This window comes from Perca flavescens, chromosome 15 (genome assembly GCF_004354835.1).
Source record: "Perca flavescens isolate YP-PL-M2 chromosome 15, PFLA_1.0, whole genome shotgun sequence".
Taxonomy (NCBI): Eukaryota; Metazoa; Chordata; class Actinopteri; order Perciformes; family Percidae; genus Perca; species Perca flavescens.
The window spans coordinates 18173556-18193058 of record NC_041345.1 but is presented as its reverse complement, the minus strand read 5'-3'; the positions used below and the strand labels follow the sequence as shown (position 1 = coordinate 18193058).

The following is a 19503-nucleotide window of genomic DNA, read 5'->3' as shown; positions in this document are numbered from 1 at the left end:
CATGCACAAATGGAGAGATGTCAGAGTGAGTGGGCTGCGACTGCTGGACAGGCGCCCTGAGCGGTTGGGGGGGTTCGGTTCCTTGCTCAAGAGCACCTTTGCAGTGCCCAGGAGGTGAACTGGCATCTCTCCAGATACCAGTCCACACTCCGTACTTTGGTCCGTACGGACTGAGCTACTGTGTATCAAACAATACAATGACAGATGTTGAAATTTCCATTTTTCTGGGCAACTTCAAAGAAACTAGTTTGCTGATTTTACACATTAAAGTCTGTTTAAAGGGTGTAAAAAAGCCTTTTGTTGCTCCAGAGTGAGCATTGTGAAGTCTGATAAATACCCTCAAGTGAGTTGTATTGGCGTTGGTTGGGTCTGAGCAGGTAACAACACATTTTATTTGAACTGCCATAGGTATAAATGATTGCTGGTAGTTTTTTTTAGATTACACTGAATATTTCTGAATCTTCAACTAGAGGGTAAACTGGAAATCAACAGTCAAAGTCATGAGTTGACTGTTTGTATCAAGTTAATTACAACTTTTTTAGTGACAATATACATAGAATAACATAGGAATAACCTACAGCTACAATAGCAATATAATGTATTAATTATCTTAGCTTGGCTTGTCTTCATCAGTGTAATCTAATGATGGGAAATGTCTAATAGAGATTTACAGGAAGCATATGCACTCAGTTACATAGACTTTTGTTTATCTTGCTCTACCTCCATGTGTGCCTCACAAACACACACACAGACTCAAATAGACAAACTGTTTTCATATCTTATTCCCAGACACGCAGAGCTGTAAACAGCATGTCCCTGTAAAGTGATTATGTTTGGCACTGAGCAGAGAGCAAGCGCAGACAGGCAGACAGGCAGAGAGTGTGCATGCAGAGTGTCTGTGGCGTGCTGATTATCTGTCTGTTTGTCTGTCTGTGTTGATCCATTCTTCCCCTGCGACACAACCACGCCCTCACACTGCTATCCCGCTACCATTGCATGTCAGAGTAACAAATGGCTGCCTATCCTTCGGGAAACGAGCATCATCATCTGTTCACAGAGCCGGAGGGAAACGTCAGGAAACATGCATTTATCTAGCCAATCAATGATAGATGCTTGTTCTGTTTTTGAAATGCAGCAACCATCAATTATTGAATACTGTTTGAATGCAGCTTACAAGATACATGCATGGCTGGTTATGTCAATACACATGAGAGAGGGTACATGTAGTTTTAAGTTGTTGGATCTTGTAGGCATGTGAGGAGGGATGCAACGACCCTGTAGTTCAAGCCTGTGGCACAATCAATCTGTCCAAAGAGCAGACTTCATCAGATAAAGAACCCTAGAGATAGGCTGTTTATAGATGATAACACTGTGTAAACTGTCTTGTTTCATTTCCCCACAATAGCCCCCCTGCCACCACTACCAAGAAAATGCCATTTACACGCAGCAGTTCTTGGTGTAAGGCCCTGGGTGGCTTATCTTGTTTAACCATGGGCCAAACGCACAAGTTTAAATGTGACTGTGCGAAAGACATGTTTGGTCTCATTGAAGGGAACATACAGGTATCTTAGCTCTTAATGTGTTGTTTCCATATGAGGTGATATTGCATTTCATGAGTCATCCTCTTTCTCCATGGTGTACAGATCAGAGCAGAGTGTTGCGTTTATGGATGCCAGAATATTGCCTGTGCTGCCCTGAGGGTGTATTGGACATTTGTTATTGCTCCCAAATGTGTCGCTGCATTCTTGCTTATCTTGTGTTTATTCTTGTGTGTACCCTCTTATTCTTTGTCTCTGTCAATGTGTGTGTGTGTATGTGTGTGCAGCTCCAGAGACTAAAACGCTCGCTGTCCTTCAAGACCCTCATGCGCAGCAAAAGTGTGGAGAACTTCTTCCAAAGGTCCTACAGTGACGCTCGCCTGCCTGAAGATTTCATCACTGACCTGCCGCCTCCTTCTCCTCCACTACTGCCTGGCTCTCCTCTCGTCGGCGACCGCTCACGGTCCATTTCACCATCTCTCAGCCCCAACCCCTCCATCTCCTCCCACTCCCCCTCTCTCAGCCTTTCCCCATCTTTGCCCATCAAGCCGCCCCGACCTCAGATTACCCACTCTTTCCAGGACCATGTCTTTCGCAAGCCCACCAACTGCCAGCACTGCAAGCACATGATAGTGGGTAAGGTCCTCAATCTACTCCCTGGACTGGTTTTCACATGATTTCCGGCCTCCCTGTCTGTTTGTTTATGTGGCATCCCATCTAGTGCAAACTGGAGAACATCACATATTAAGACATTAAACATTGTTATAGATATAGGGACCACAGCAGGATTTAGGAGTCTACAACTCCTTAAAGTAAAAATATCGATCTTTTGGGAAATACTCTTACTGTATTCACTTTATGGCAGAAAATTAGATGAGAAAATTGTCTCATCTAATTCTCCACCAGGAAGCAAATATAATATGCATATTTACCAAAATGTCAAACTACTCCTTCAGGTATGGTAGCATGAACATAATAGCGTCATAATAGTCCCAAATTACTTTTCAAATTATTACTTTTTTTCTACTCTATTTAAGGAAAATTAAATATTTGAATTGGACTGTGTCTTCACTGCAGCACTCTCTGTTTATATCTGTGAAGAAACCATTAGATTACAACAGTGATTTCTGTGGTGCAGATGTGTGAAGGCTCTCATCCCTAATTTGCCACTTGTATGAACTACTAGCTGATGCTGGTATTACTGCTGAAATCTACTTTCTGTCACTATGATTGATCACAGACTCCAACCTGCTCTTCTGCTTTTGCGCCTTTGGTATAAATTCTGCATGCATTGTGAGTTTATTTGTGTAATGCATCACCTCGCTCAAGCCCTACTCCTCTGCAGTCCCTGAACACAGTCCAGCCTCTGTCTCCTTGTTAGGCTGATGAAGCAGAATCCATTTTTCCTCTTCAAAGTAAAGGCAGTGTTTTCCTTGAGCCATGCATTTTGTTTTATCAATGTTTTTGCAATGTCATCCCCATCTTCAACAAATCCATAAATCTATTTATCTTTTGTTTGTAGGATCAACCCCTTAACCTTTAAAAACATTCAAAAATCAGAGGATTTCTCATTGCCTAACAAATGAGGGAGAAACATCTCAATATTCAGAGGCTTTTATCACTGAAGTGCTTGAGAACAAAGATGAAATATGAAGATGACTCAGTGCCAAATCGATTTTGATTGAAATATCTCCTGCTGGTTTCCAATCTCTCCAGGTTGTTTTGGAAGAGGAACAGTTGATTATAAAGCTGTTAGTGTCAGTGCCAGCTTAATAAAACTGGGACAACTCTTGATTACACTCTCTACCTGAGCGGAGGGAAACCTGCTCATATGATCTGAAGGCCACATTGCTTTGTTAGGACTTTCTACCTTTTGCAGATTTGCAGCCTGCTGTGTATTTCTTTTATAGTATCTGCCTCCATGTCTGTGTCCTCTGCATCCATTCTCTTATCTCTGTCCCTCTCTGCAGGAAACTCCAAACAGGCCCTGCGGTGTAAAACATGTAAGATGGCTGCTCACCTGTGGTGCACCTCAGAACTATCGCAGCAGCTGTGTCATGGGAAGGTGAGAATACACTCACAGAAGTTTTTGTGATTTGATTTGATGCCCTTATATATAACACTGGCAGGTTTTTTTTAACATGGTGTGCAATGTACTTCACATCAGACAGGTGGGCAATAATGTAATTTAGATTTCCTGTTTTTTAAGTTTGTGTGTGGTAATTCATGTCTGCCATGGTGTCTACCCAGTTCTTCAAACACAACAATCTAGAAATCCCCAAAAAATAATTTCTATATGATAGCATAAAGCATCTCAGGAAAATATTCAGTTATCTTCAATTTTAGAAGAGATATCCTTAAAGGAATCATCCATAAGCCAGCAGCGATTAGCTTAGTTTAGCACAAAAACTGGAAACAGAGGAAAACAGCTAGCCTGGCTCTGTCTGACGAAAACAAAATCGGCATATTGTCACCCCTAAAGTTCACTAATTACATACAAAATTACATAACCCGTAACAATATCCGTCAAAACAACAAATTAATTTTCATTTTAGGGAGGTTATGTGGCAGACTCTATCTTGGCTGGGGACAGTTACTTTCTGGAGTCTTTGCTAGTTGCCTGGCAACTGCTTCTAGCCAAGAAATTGTCCAGCTCAAACCCCAGCAAAACGACAAATTTAAGGATAAAACAAACAAGTGATTCCCTTTTATGATGTGATTTGCTGATATGCAGATTTTGTTACCTTCAGACAGAAGGTTAGCAGGCTAGCTGTTTCCCCCTGTTTCCAGTTTTTGTGCTAAGCTAGGCTAAGCTAACCTTTGACTGTTTTTGATCTTATGTACGTTTTTGAGGCTACAAAGAATAGTTTAAAGGTCCTATGACATGGTGCTCTTTGGATGCTTTTATATAGACCTTAGTGGTCCCCCTAATACTGTATCTGAAGTCTCTTTCCCAAAATTCAGCCTTGGTGCAGAATTACAGCCACTAGAGTCAGTCCCACAATGAGCTTTCCTTAGTATGTGCCATTTCTGTGTCTGTAGCTATTGAGGAGGAGAGGGAGGGGGTATGTGGCCTTGACCAACTGCCACTTTGCTCGTTTGAAAGCCATGATGTCTCTCTCTCATGGGTGGGCCAAATTCTCTGGGCGGGCAAAGCAGAGAAATGGGACGTAACCTTGCTCCTTATGACCTCATAAGGAGCAAGATTCCAGAACTGCCCATCTGAGCTTTCATTTTCTCAAAGGCAGAGCAGGATACCCAGGGCTCGGTTTACACCTATTGCCATTTCTAGCCACTGGGGGACCATAGGCTAGAATATTAATGTTAAAAAACCTCATAAAGTTACATTTTCATGCCATGGGACCTTTAAATTGTGTTGCAAAATGTCCTTATCAATTAAAATAAGGGAAACAATAGATACATTCAGTAACAACTTATCTCGACTAAAGAGGAAGCAAAATCTTTTTTTGCATTGCTGAAGTGAATGAAAATGTGCCGCAATGTCTAAACCATAGAAAAAACTAACTCTCTGATAGTGTGTTTATCTAACAACACAAGTTCCTCCTGTTCAGTCCAGTCTAACCTCCGATTTCTCTGATTTCCCCGGACATTTTTAACAGCCAGATTACAAAAACACCAGCATCAATAACAAGCAATCATGATTTGAATAACCTGAGCAGAAACATTGTTACCATGGTTACTTTACCATGAACCTGGACTTCACAATTGTACCTGCACTTTAAAATTAATTAGGGGTCCAAGCCCGAGGCTGTAGGAACACAGCAGGCTGTGGAACCCTATTGTTTTCGCAAAAACTTTTATTTTTCTGCCCAGTTTTTTGTTAAAAGTCATACTGCAGCCTACACCGTACAAGTTACACAGGTGAAACTTTCAGGGGTGGGTAGAGAATGGGGCCCACTGCTCAGATTCCAAAAAGTACACATATCCACCACTAGGTGGCACTATAGCAGAAAAAAATGCATATCACACATTCAAAAAACATATCCTGTGTTCTCTGGATCCAACTGAATCTAGGCCACGCCCATTTCCACCTAGACGTTTATGCGTGAAAAATCGCAATTTATCAAAAACCTACTTTGCCGAACTCCTCCTAGCCCGTGCGACCGATCTTCACGAAACTTGGTAAGTAGCATCTCCAGACCGACCTGAAAAAAAAGAGAATTTCTATCGGATAAAAATTACGCAAATTACGGACAAACAAATTTGTGCAGCTAAGTATGAAAACACCAGCTTCGCCATATCTCGACCAAAATAAATGCTATCAATGCAAAACTTTAGATTCTTGTTTGCCATGACCCTCTGGAGGTCCGCCACACATTTTACAAATATTGGGGCGCTACTAGTGCAAAAGTTTATATCTCATGAACGGCGCATCCGATTGTTACGAAATTTGGAGGGTACGATCTAGGGCCACTGCTGAGGCCAACCATACAGTGGGGTACTGATTGGTCAAAGTGGGCGTGGCCTATGGGACCCATGTTTGGATTCACCACTTACACTAATGTGAGCAACTTTAAATTTACAGGATCGGTGTACAATGGTTCATGGACCTCACCTACCAAAAATTACACATGTGAACCACTAGGTGGCGCTAAAATGCTTTTTTGCCTTTAACTCCCATATTACACATTGCACATTAGAAAATCTTACATCCCTGTGTTCCTTGAATTAAGCTGAATCACATGATGTAGGCCTTGCCTTCCGCTAAGAAGTTTTTTTGCAAAGCCAACTTTTTCGAACTTGTCTTAGGCCGTGCGACCGATCTGCATGAAACCTGGTACTTCCAGATGGACCTGATCAAAAGTTATTAAAATAATTTTGCTACGTTAAACTATGCGCATTGTACTACCAAAAAAATGTTTGTAGCTAGCTACCAAACATGAACTTTACCATATCTCTGCCAAATTAAATGCTATCTTCAACAAACTTTAGATTATTGTTCACCATAGCAGTACGATGCTCTGTACCAAACTCAGCAAATATCAGCCATTAGGGGGCGCTATAATCAACATTTATGTGTTTTGGCCAATAACTCAATGCATGCAAATGGGACATTTGCGATTGCAGTTTCTCTGTCGTAGTAATTGCTATCAACATGAAATTTGTGAAGCTCGTTCGGCATGCCGCTCTGAGGCTATGTACCAAATTTGGTGAGGATTGGCCATTAGGGGGCACTATAGTCAACGTAGACCAGTTTTGGCCCTTTTACTCAATCAATGTTAATGGGATATTTGCAACAGCAATGTACCACAGACCTTGCAGCTCACACCTCTCAATATTTCCAGACTTTTGCCTCCCCACCGTTCCGCTTTGGGTTCCGCTTTGGGTTCCGCTTTGGGTTCCGCTTTGGGTTCCGCTTTGGGTTCCGCTTTTGCGTGCTCCCTGTCATAACTGGACCCTGTCATAACTGCTTGCAGTTCTAGTTTGATTTGTTTTAAGCAACAGTCTTACAGTAAGTAGCCTACAGTGTTTAAATAAAAAAAAAATTAAACAAATTTGACACAAACGCTGGAACCCTCTTAACCTGGGGATTATAGTGCACCAGGCAGCAAATTGGGAGTGTTTCCAGACATAGCTTCTCTGTTCATCCTCTAGTGCAGGACATTAGCATGCAGCAAGATGCGAGACCTTCTGAGAGCACTTCTTAGGAGCACTGTGTTCAAAACGGCTGTGCAGTTTGATAGAAGACAAAGAGGGAGAGATAGGGGAAAGGTAAAATATCATAGGACCAGAACCCGGGTATCTTTACAGGAATAAAGGTGTCACAGAGTGTTTCTCTCATCTACATAATATGACAAACTGAGTGGTTCATTTGCAAGTCAAGGCAAACTGATAGCTGAGTGCGAAATTGCACCCATGCGGACACACACACACACACACACACACACACACACACACACACACACACAGAATCACATGTCCATGCCTTTGTGTTAGCCATGTGCATATTAGTAAATGGTTAAGTGAATTTATTGTTCGTAATTAGCAGCAAAGAGAGCTACACGTTGCTTCGATTTGTGACTCGATGTCAGAAATGAGTTCTTTTCCTGCAGCATGTGCACCATACTGTGTGTCTTGATGTGTTTCTGATTCAGTAATTTTCAAATGACTCCATGAATGTCCTAAAACCACTACATAGAGCCAGTTCCCCATCAGCTCAGCCTATAAACAAGAAAAAAACTAAAAATAATCTTTCTGTTCTCCTCCATTAGTCTGGAGCGTTCAAGCGAAACTTCAGCTCGCCAATGCTCGTCAATGACCAATTGTCTGTCGTCAAGGAAGTTAAACCAAGCCAAGGTGAGCAAACCAGAGTGTCTGTGTGTGTGTGTGTGTGTGTGTGTGTGTGTGTGTGTGTGTGTGTGTGTGTGTGTGTGTGTGTTTTATGGGTGAGTGCACAGTGCATCGTTATGTATGTGTCCCACGTGCTTTTGTTTTGTGATGTTGCTCTTGTCTAGCCTTTTGGTTTTTTTGTAGATTTTTGTGTGCTTGTGCATGCACTGTAATAAAACCAGAACTGTCTCCATCTCACCTGACACCCGAGGAGCATGAAGTGGGAAAATATAAAGAGGAAGAACAAATTCAGCTTCTCTTGGAGGCTGGTGGACGGTCTGCACCCTGAAAGTATGTAAAAAAAAGAAATATAATATTATATATATATATACAGTATCTATATATATTATATTACAATTTACCACAAAAAGTAAGGAAATCTCTGTTTTGGTAGATTATTTCTCTGTGGTAACATGCATTTAATGTGGGATGAGCAGCAGCGCAGAGTATGTGGGTTGCGCCCATGAAAAATTTGCCAAATCTTCTCTGCCATTGCCAAACAGGTTATTTTGCTGTTGCTATTGACACTTTAGAGATGAGATTCTGCAACCAGTGGCAATGCCATATTTCCAGAGTCTGGGACCGAACTCTATCCTGATCCTCCACAGGGCGAGGTTTATCAGAGACTACCTCCAGAATGTGGGAGTGGAGAGGATGGATGGCCTGCCAGCAGTCCTGACCTCAACCCCATTGAACACTTATGGGATCAGCTTGATCAGTTTGTACCAGAGTGACCAACACAACCACGTTGGCCAACTTGCGACAAATGCTGGTTGAAGAATAGGATGCCATCCCACAGCAGTGTGTGACCAGGCTGGTGACCAGCATGAGGAGGAAGTGCCAGGCTGTTGTGGCTGTGTATGGTTCTTCCACACGCTACCGAGGATCCTGGTTGTGAAATGAATAAATTGTTAAATTGCCAATATGTCTTACTGTGTTACTTCAATCATCCCATCCACCAAACACCAAACAAGTCAATGGCAGAATAACCTGTTTGGCATTGGCAGAGAAGATGTGGCAAATTTTTCATGGGCGCAACCCACATACTCTGCTGTTGCTGCTCATCCCACAAATGCATGTTCCTTACAAATGGGACACAATTTGAAAGGGAACTAAACAGGCTTTCCAATGGTATAAGATTTATTGCCAAAAAGCATTGTTACCACAGATAAAATTATATATATATATATATATATATATATATATATATATATATATATAAGTTCTAATGTTTATGATTTTATATTTCTGTTCATGCTTTGTACTGTATATCCTTGGAGAGATGGAGGGAATTACTTTATTGTCTGGCACTTCAGTTTGCTGCCGATTGGTCTAAGTCCTGTCTAGCTCTCTTTATCATTACATTCACCTCTATTTCACCAACAATTACATTTTGAATACAAATCACATTTTTACTTAGTGGCATACGATTACAGAAGCGAACAAATCTGACAATTGCTTGTTGTCTCTTTGTCAAGTAAATGCGTTGAAAGCTAAAATGCTGTGGTCCAAGCTTAGACTGTGTCCTAAAAGTACCTGAATCTGTTCTTCCTTTCATCATCATCTCTGAATACCAGCTTGATCTTCTTTGTCATACATTTTGGATGAACATCTGTGTAAGTGATACAGTCCTTCATCTCACATACTGTATGCCTCGCTGAATCAGGATTAGCCACCTTATGCTGTCACTTCCTTGCACTATCCATGAATCAGGGTACAATTAACCTACAGCTCTGTTATCACCCCGAGCTGCGCACCATGACGCCTTGGACGCTGCCAGGGCCAGCTGAGACTGCAACCTGCCAACCTCACAATCACACATTGCAAAGAGACCTCATAATTATGCTAACTAAAGGCTTGGTAAAATACAGAGCTCATGTTTGCACACATTACTATTAGATGACATTTGTTTTAATGAAAGGATTTACTTACACACCCTGTGATTTCCCATCAACTGCCTTTTGGCAAAGCAGTTTATTGTGTTATATTAAACCACATTTATGAGGGCGAGAGTCTAATAGCTGCAGGAGTGAAGTACTTATAACAGTCAATGCTCTAGGTTGCAATTTTTCGGTGACAATTAAATCTGATTAACTACCAATTGAAATGTATGCAAGGATTTATTTCTCTATTTAAACAAGAACAACAGCTTTGTTGTTAAGGTGAAAAAAAGAATTGCCTTTGATTCAGGCAGAAGGACTAGTTTAAGAAAGAAGACCCGTATGAATAATGTTGTTAGGTCTAAAATATTATTCACTGGTCAAATTGTGGTTGTTATTGAATGTTTAAGCTTATAGTTTGTCATAGTTTGTAAGTAACCTCAAGTCACAAAGTTCATTAAAGCACATTATGAAGACTGATGAAGCCAAATCACGTATAGAACTCTCCTTTCTGCACTGAAAAAAAGCTGAAGGTCGGAGAATAATTATTTTTTATAGAGGATTATAGTGTCTGAGCACGACTTTTCCACTGTTTACTCTCTTCTCTTCACCTGTAATGAATTGCTCTTTGTAGAAATGCTTCCTCCTTGCTACAGTCAATTAAAAACACACATAAGCTGTATCACCTCAAAATACTTACACCAGTCAGACTAAAGGCATTCTTGTTGCAGAATTTATGTTAGCATTCCTGTTTAATTTATCACCTATTTGACGAGAGCATGGAGACACTGACCTTAATATGAAACTGCAAATCATTACAACTTGATCCTCTGCGCACACACACACACACACACACACACACACACACACACACACACACAGCTTCTGGCCCCTCGGAAAAAATCATTCTGCCTTCCATTCAACTCGTGTTGAGCTAGATGGAAAAAGGAGCAGGACATTTAATTCCTAACTTCAGAAATACTCTGCTCACCCAGCACTGCCATCTACATGGAATGTAGCAATGAAGGATTTCCATATTTTAAATCATCTCTTATTCCCTTTCTACTCAACTACAGCTCCAGATGCTTCATTTTACAGCTATTAAAGCTATAAGACACATGTCCTGCCAATAAGTAAATGTATAAATAAATCAAAGCATGTAGAATTATTGAAATATCTCCATGTCTCCTTAACTTTTGACTGCTGTCCTCTGCTTGATCTAAAGTGGGTCACTTTCGTCCAGGACTTAATACAGTTAAATTTAGACCCTCTGGTTTCTCCAGATTGGCACAATAATAATGATGTACAGTGTAATCTCATTGTGTAGTCCAAAGTGTGTATGGAGTTGTGTCTTTGCGTAAATCTTTTTTTATTTCTTATAATAAAGTGAAAATAATAGTGTGTGTGTGTGTGTGTGTGTGTGTGTGTGTGCGTGCGTGCATGCGCGTGCGTGCGTACACACGTCTGCATGTGTGTGTGTGTGTGTGTGTGTGTGTGTGTGTGTGTGTGTGTGTGGTTTCAGAGGCTGCGCGGATGCGTGTAGACCCTGTGTATGCCGCCTTGCGCTACGGGACGTCCTTGGCACAGATGAGCCGCTCCAGTTTTGGCAGTTTGTCAGAGTCCCCTACACGCAGCCTGGTATGACATCATCACCTTGTGGTTGGGGGTTGAGGACAGTTGCCATAAAAATGTTACGACATTGGTCAACTCACTAGTGAAGTATTGGGACCATAGATAACTGCATTGCTGTGATTTGTTGCACTACTCTCCCTAGTTTTAATTCTGTCGTATTTTGTAAAAACTTTACAAATCATCGACAAATATTTGCCAAAATTGGCTGGATGATATTAAATATTACTAAGGATTAAGCTTTAAAGGAATATTTTGACATTTTGGGAAATACTTGTATTCCCTTTCTGGCAGAGAATTAGATAAGAAAATTGATAGAGTGGTATCAATCTTCGAGACTGTCCTCCCCCAAAAAACGCTCCCATAGGTTGTTTGATCAAGCAGCAATTATGACTCATATTTACCTTTAAAGTGGTGGAGCCCTGTAGTGGCTGTAGTAATTATGATGGTAGCAAAGCAGAAAGTAATGTGATAAAGCATAAGAGTGCCAAGTTCTGCATTAGGAGGGGTCAAACACGAGTTTAAACCCTGTTTGAAAATAAAAGTAAACAGTGACTTTGTTTTAACTTTACAGAACAAACAAAGCTACGGGTTCAGTGTCACGTGCGTATATATAAGTGAATTAAAATCACATTTTAACCCAGACCACGATGTTTTTCAATTTTAATGAAGATGTTTTTGTGGTTAAACATAACCAAGCTGCAACCGTTTCACAACGTTAACGACATTAGAACCACCACCGTAACGTCCTCTCACAGAAAACGCTCTTGTGGGTCGTATTAGAGGGAATAAACAACCTATATTGTTGTATGGTTTGGAGGACTTGTTGCAATCTCATCATCTAACGAATGAGAAAGATAAGAAAGCAAATGAGGCAACGTAATTCCCAAAATGTCAAACATTTGCTTGAAAATTAATTTCAAAGCCTTTCAAAAGTTTCCTCTCTTTGAGGTCATGCTAGTCCCCTACTTACTGTAAATCTAACTTTACCCATGGTGTGTTATAATGAATCTATGAGGAGCATAATGGATGACACTGATCTCTGTGTTCTTCTCATTAACTCTCACATGGAGTTGAACCAGTGTGCAAATCTTCCTAAACCCCCCAAATATGCAGATCGCGCTACACCACTGAGAACTACTGATCTGTGTGCATTCTTAATGATTCAGAGCAGAGAAAAGTGTTACTACCACTATCAAATGCATTCTCTTTGACATCCCGGTGCTGACATTTAATTTTTTTCCTCTTAATTTCCGTCTTTGATAAGGGTGAGGGAGGTGAGGAGATGCAGCAGAGACAGTGCAGCATGGAGGAAGACATAACTCAGGAGACAGGGGGTAAACACTGCTGTGTGTCTGTGTCTCCATGTATGTGGATAGGCATATGTGCTATGTGGGTCTATGTGTGTCTATGCATATGCTGTGCATGTGTGTGTGTGTGTGTGTGTGTGTGTGTGTGTGTGTGTGTGTGTGTGTGTGTGTGTGTGTGTGTGCGCATGTGTGTGAGAGAGAGATTTACTGTGACAAATGACATGCCTGATTGCATGTGTGGGTGAGTGCATGCCTGGCACCTTCAAAGAAAATTTCTCGCCACCCTCAGACACCCCTGTCCCCGACATCGAGATCGAGGAGGAAGGTGAGAGTGGCAGCCAGGCTCAGACTTCAGCAGAAGATGAGAGTCCAGCAGAAGATGAGACTCCTGCAGAGGAGAGCAGTGTGATGGTACCACTCTGTTTAATCCCCCTGTGGAGACTGTCACCCCTTGTTGTTTTCCTCCTTGAGCGTGTATTCCTATCTTACTACCTCCCCGTCCCTGTGTCTCTCTGTGTCCAGGTGCCCAAGCGCATTGAAGTTCACTCCATCCACACCTATGTAGCGCTCTACAAGTTTCTGCCTCAGGAACAGAATGACCTGGAACTTCAGTGAGTAAAAGCCAAACAGACTGCCTACTGCACGCATTTTCCTTTGTGTGCACAGACAGGAGTGCTTGTGTGGTATTTTGTTTTTTCTATTGTGTGCGTGAGTGCATTTGCTTTGTCTGTATTTTTGCATGGTGTCATGCAGGATGAAAATGTCCCCACCATCTGCAGAGGACAGTGCCAGGGCGCCCTTAAGGACGACTAATTATAAACTGGAAGCCCATCACTGTCCCCTTTACACAGCTAGCAACTGAGCTGTGTTCCCAGCAGGAGAGAGGATAAAGACAGTGAACAACTGAGAGATGAAAGGGCGGACAGACATAAGGGGAGATGGCATGGAGCTGAAGATTATCATAGGCAGAGAGAGAGAGCGAGAGGATGGGAGAAATAGGCAGAGAAAGTTAAGTTTGAATGTAGTATATAGTATAGTAAAAGCTATATAAGATGAAGAAGGATAAAAAAATAGAAGAACAGAAGGACAGAGCAGTTAAATCAGGGCAGGATATGTATGTGTGTGTATGAATGGTTTGCGGGACAACAGGTAGATCCATGGGACTGTGCTATGGCTCTGTGTGTGTGACTGAACAATATATGTGAACTAATAAAAGCATAATGTGTCTCTGTGCTTCTGTCTGGGTTTGACTAGTATGGACTGCAAAAGACAAAACCTATTTTATTTTGGAAAAAGCTCATACAGAGTATCTTTAAAGAGTCAGTTTACAGCACTTCAGCACAAGTACAGAAAATGACTGTCGATAGTCTTTAACAGTAGCTTTTTATAGGGAAAAGGGAGTAATATCACACAAAGAGAAACTTTCTAATCTCTGGTCAGGCTTGATGTCTCCTCCGACGATAGCAAGCATAACTTTCCCACACAGAAGTGCATTTGGGACAGCAGTTTCTACCTGTGTAACTAGGACAGCGTACTACACTGTGTGTGTGTGTGTGTGTGTGTGTGTGTGTGTGTGTGTGTGTGTGTGTGTGTGTGTGTGTGTGTAGAAAAGTGTTATTTAAAAAAACTGGTTGCCTCATTAGCATGCAGGCCAGGTTGGCTGCAAAATAGGTCCAGCCGTCACCACTGCAGTAGACGCTACAGAGTCGTATTTCACGTAGACCTCATGACTTTGGTGTGTTGGCTGCTCTGTAACCTCTGCAGAGGAACACAGAGGCATTTTAATCTCCACAGCTTTGTAACCGTGTGTACAACAGCTTTCTGTGGCATTCTGGCAACGTAATCCTTTGTCCTCACACTCAACTCTCTTTTATCTTTTCTTTTTTTTGCTTGCCGCTTTCACTCTCTCACCCCCTTCATCTCCCCATCATGTATCCCACTCTCGTCTCCCCTTCTCTTCTCCGCCTCAATCACTGCTCCCCTTCATGCCTCCTTTATTAATCTTCTCTCTTGTCTTTTCTCCTCCTCTAGTCCCGGTGATCGTGTGCAGGTCACTGACGACTCTAACGAAGAGTGGTGGAAGGTGGGTAATAAATCATTCGCAACCATCTGTGTGTTTGTGTGTGTGTTTGTGTGTTACCTGTGTTCTTCATAATGTGTATTTGAGTGCACAGAAACGTGTGCATGTGCATTTTTTGTGTTAATTCAAGTCTTTAAAAACATCCCTTTAGCATTACACCTAAACATGCAGGCAGCTACAGACAGAAATAGAACATAATTTCCTCTGAAAATTACCAAGAGTTATCACAATGAACTTGACTAGTTTTGCAAGCTCAAAGAGGTCTTTATTGACTCTGTAATGAGCTTCTCTTTGTCCTGATGGAAGCAAATGTGCATCTGTGTGGGTCTGGGTTTTCCATCACAGACTAAGGAAAATGCACGCAGACTTAACTAAAGTGCGGAGTCTTCCATCAGTGGACCAGTATTTACTAGCACTTATGTAGCCTAAAGTGAAGCTGCAGTCATTACACACTTTAAATCAACACTGTCGCACTGAGGAACCATTAAATTATGTATAATTTGTGAATCATCTGTTCATCGCTAATGTATGGTTTGTGATTCACTTAATATACATAATATAAAATAAACACATCAACACCTAAGGCGGAGGGTGATAAACTGTGAAATATTGCTGCATAATTAGGTTTACTCAAACATCATCTGTTTTCACCAGCAAGCAAAACGCCGTAATCTGCCGTTTCTTGATTTGCATGTAAAATAAATCTGACATTAAGGTAAAGCAATTTGTTTGCATTTAAAAACAATAATTATAATACGTTTTAATTTGTGTGATTTCAGTGTTCCTTCTTCTTAAGTTGCTTCTACACTTGTCTGTGCAGCCACAATGAGTCATCACTGCACAGACAGAAATGTGTTGCTGTCTGTGTCACTGTGTTTTGCATTTCCCATTACTATTCAGAATGAAGAAATCTGTTGTTCCTACTGACCTCACAGATGATGTCAACTCTGAAACATATCAATAAGTTCAGAAATGGTCAGCCAGTCTAACCGTCTGTCAAGACAGACATTCATCTGGCTCATCATCAGCCAAACAATGAAAACTAATATAAAGGGACAGACCCAATGAATCAGTAACCGTAATAAAAACCAGCTGTGAAACTAATTTATTAATTTATTAACAGTATGTATTGTAACGTCATTGTAACAACCAGTTACATTTCAAATGTTGACAGATTGTGTACTGTTCTTCCGTGTTTTTACAGGGCAAGAGTGGAGACAAAGTTGGCTTCTTCCCTTCCAACTTTGTGCAGAGGGTCCGGCCAGGAGAGAGAGTGTGGCGGGTCGTCCAGGGCCTTCCTGGCAACCGAGAGAGAGGACACATGGCCGTGAAGGAATCCCAAGTACGCTAATGTTATCGTATTGTTTAATGACTTATTCCGCTGTTTTTCTTACTCTAATTTATGTTTATACCCCTTAAAGAACTACACTGACATTTTGAATCATTTAGTTTGTGATCATAACGTTCCATCTATTTGTGGTACCCACAATATCCTGTGCCCCCTCCCAGTGTGCTGGGAGGGGGCTGGAGCCCATCCCAGCACACTCTGGGTGAGAGGCGGGGTACATCCTGGGCAGGGTGTGATCAAAGGATTGGCACCAAAATAATCTCTGTGTCTGTGTGTTGACACTATAAAGCTCATTATTTCAATTTTTTTTTTTACGGACATTCAGCAAGAAAATACACTAAAGGTTGTTTTTTTTTAAAGATCACTTTAAACCAGTTTTTACTCACAATGTATGCCCCCCTCCAAATGTGTTGTAGTGCATTGTCACCATAGTTTTAAATTTAGAGTTTCTCTTCAGCACAGGTCAGAAAATCTCATCGTACACAAATAGGTTGCTGATTACTTATTATTTAGTATAGTGTTTTTAAATTCCCATTGTTTACCCATGTTTTGTGTTGTTGATTTTGCTTATAATTTCACAATTTATTTCTATTCATAATGATTTCTGAATTAAATTGAGATATACTAAGCATAAATACGTTGAATAACTGTAGGCAACTGGCACTAACTGTCAGCATGTTCATTCATTCTGTTGGCACTGTTCAAGCATACAAGATTATGATGCTACATTAAGTCCCATAATGTTCTGCCAAAATGGATATACCTGTTCGCATTTCCTCCATACCCACCTATGTTCTCGAAGATCTATTAATGTGTCAAATTTCTTAAATTTAGAAATAGTTTTTTAAAAGATAAATCTGGTCTTATATTTCAGAATCTGTTACTTTATTGAAAGTATAGAGCAACTGAGCGTCTGCCTTCTCCTTTCAGATCTGTGTGGGGAAGCGAGAAGACGGCGAGGTGTTTCTGAGGCTGAGCAGCGGGAAGAAGAGAGGGCTGGTCCCTGCTGACTCCATAGAGGAGATCTGAGCCTCTGTGCTCAAATCACCATCCTTCCACTTCTACTTCCCCCTGGGAGGCACCCGTCTTCATATCCCCTCCTCCAACCTGCGCTCGTCAAAACGACAGCCGCAGCCTTTCCAACCAGTCCTGACTAACTTTAACCAAACACACTTCTGCAAAGAGCTGGAACCACAGCCCCCTTGAACATGTGGTTTCCCGTTGATTTCATTTACTTTCTTTAATAGAGTGTACAGTCATGCAGTAACCCTGCTCTTACAAAGGAACTGTTTTTCAGCAGTCTAGTTTTATCTTTCCAATACAAACATCAATGTTTAGTTAGAAAAAGGGTGCACAAGTCAAAAATGCTTTAAATATGCTTGCCAGATGCCAGTTCACATCTCTTTTTCATCCATCAAAAAGATGTCTACCAACGTGGGAGGAGGCTGAGTCCTGTCATGGGAACATGATGCCTCTGTCAGTGTCCTTTTCTTTTTACTGCCCACTCCGCATGTCTCATCCCTATCTGCTCATGTCAGGGTCTCTGGCCTGAGGACTGATATCAGCTAATGGTAGCTACACAACATGAGGCACGTGCCAAGGACAACGACTGCCAGCCAGAGAACACTGCTGCCATTCAGACAGAGAAGAGAATCAGATGAAAGGAGTAGACCCGATCCAAAAAACCTCAGCAGTGTCAGGCTGAGTTTTGACTGCATTTAGTCAACTTGAGAGTGCAGAAATCAGAAGATTTTCAAAGGAAATGTGAAGCCTCTGAGGATCTCTACGCAGGAAATTTAAAAAAAACATTTCCCCTGACTTTTTCAGTAAAAATAACAATGAAAATATGGAACAAAAATGCATCAGCTTTATTTCTGGTAAGAGAGCATAAATCAGCCGGTGGACCCCATGCTCCACAGAAAGGTCAACTCAACAAATTTTGCAAAACAAACTTTCCCTTTTTTTCTTGTTTTTATCTATCTACAAGACAGGAACTTAAACCTGAAGGAACTGCTGGAAAAAAAAGTATTTTTAGTTAATGGCATATCCATACAGGAATACATTTTGGTGCAAAGCATCTTGTTGATAACTCAGCGGTGATTGTCTAGGGTCTAAATCTGTTGTCTTACTGTTTTAAGCAAAGGTGATGCAGGGGAAATCAAAAGGAAGGGAGGTAAAACTTGCGAGTCTCTCTAGAAAAAACAGGGAGGGTGGTCCTCCCTCATACGGCTGGTTGTTGTGAGCACTGAGCAAGACCTCCCAAGTGTAGCAGTGGCAGTTTCTGTTCTCCTGTTTTCACATAAAGGAGCTTGACGGGCATTAAAGGGTTGTTTTTCTGTCTGCAGAGACCCTCCGAAGAGCTGCAGTGGGTGTTGCACAGCATTATTACATGACTTCACTAAAGCTGGAACAGTGGGAAACAAACGGCGGCCAGTCTGCCAGAAAAACAACACAATGGGGATCTTTCTGACCATGACAAGGAGTCTAAGTTTCACTGACAGCTTGGAGGAGGATGCAGGGAAACAGAGGGAGGAGGAGGTGTAGTGAGAGGAATGACATCAGTGTTGAACCATTATGAGTCAGTCTGTGCATGCAGGTAGTGTTGTACACATGGATGCACCAGTCATCATTGATCAAATGTCAGCCTGTCATCTCCATCTTCTGCTCCCCGTTTGGCATCTCTCGTCCTCTCTTTCTTTACTGGTCAGTTATGACATAAAGTGAAGGCATTTTTCTTTTTTCTTGTACTGTACATATTGATGTTTTAGACACCTTTTTCCAGAGAGAGGACACTCCACTTGTGTCACGAACATAAAGAATGCAACAGTAGAATGATGGCAATGCAAATGATGAAATAATTTAACTAAATAATTTAACTCGTATGTCTTTCAGACCACAGAGATTAAGCTAATGTGATCCTTCTTTAGTCTACATTTTAATATATGTGAAAGTGTTTAGAGACTGTGAGAAATAAGCTTCTCTTCTTGTAATGATGAGAATAGCACTTTATTTTGTGTCATCTTAATAAGTTGTCCTATTTGTTGAGGTATCTCCTTCATAGTAATAGCTTTCATATTTAACAATACTTTACCTGCAACTTCACTTCCCTATGGAGCTCTTTGGTCAAAGGGCTGAAAGCTTGTCTATGTGCGTCAGATTTATAATATATAATATCAGAGATGGAAAAAAACTGAGAATTACACAGCAGCATAAACAATATGACCATCCTGGAGAAAAATGGCATCAGAGCAGAACTGGATTTATGATTTTTACCCATGTAAACACTTTGTTATCTTACATTGTGCCTAGTTTTCTGTAACATCACATGTTCACACCTTTTAGAATTCAAAATGTTAAGTATGTGTTT

General features: G+C 41.2%; 1 protein-coding gene across 1 annotated transcript; it reads left to right on the top strand.

The window, feature by feature from the left end:
• Positions 1-1840: 1840 nt before the first annotated feature.
• Positions 1841-19479, top strand: LOC114569460 (SH3 and cysteine-rich domain-containing protein 2). The gene is made up of 10 exons (XM_028599276.1): positions 1841-2174; positions 3509-3603; positions 7772-7856; positions 11313-11407; positions 12666-12735; positions 12998-13119; positions 13231-13319; positions 14740-14791; positions 15993-16130; positions 17067-19479. The coding sequence occupies exons 1-10, from the start codon at positions 1865-1867 to the stop codon at positions 17163-17165; spliced, it is 1155 nt and encodes a 384-aa protein (XP_028455077.1). The 5' UTR covers positions 1841-1864; the 3' UTR covers positions 17166-19479.
• Positions 19480-19503: the final 24 nt, after the last annotated feature.

What these genes read in the sequence shown, in the direction of transcription:
- LOC114569460 (XM_028599276.1), top strand. Translation starts at nt 1,865, where the DNA reads ATGCGCAGCAAAAGTGTGGAGAACTTCTTCCAAAGGTCCTACAGTGAC. An exon ending in CAGAATGACCTGGAACTTCA is followed by an intron (nt 13,320 to 14,739) that starts GTGAGTAAAAGC and finishes CTCCTCCTCTAG; the next exon opens with TCCCGGTGATCGTGTGCAGG. An exon ending in CTAACGAAGAGTGGTGGAAG is followed by an intron (nt 14,792 to 15,992) that starts GTGGGTAATAAA and finishes GTGTTTTTACAG; the next exon opens with GGCAAGAGTGGAGACAAAGT.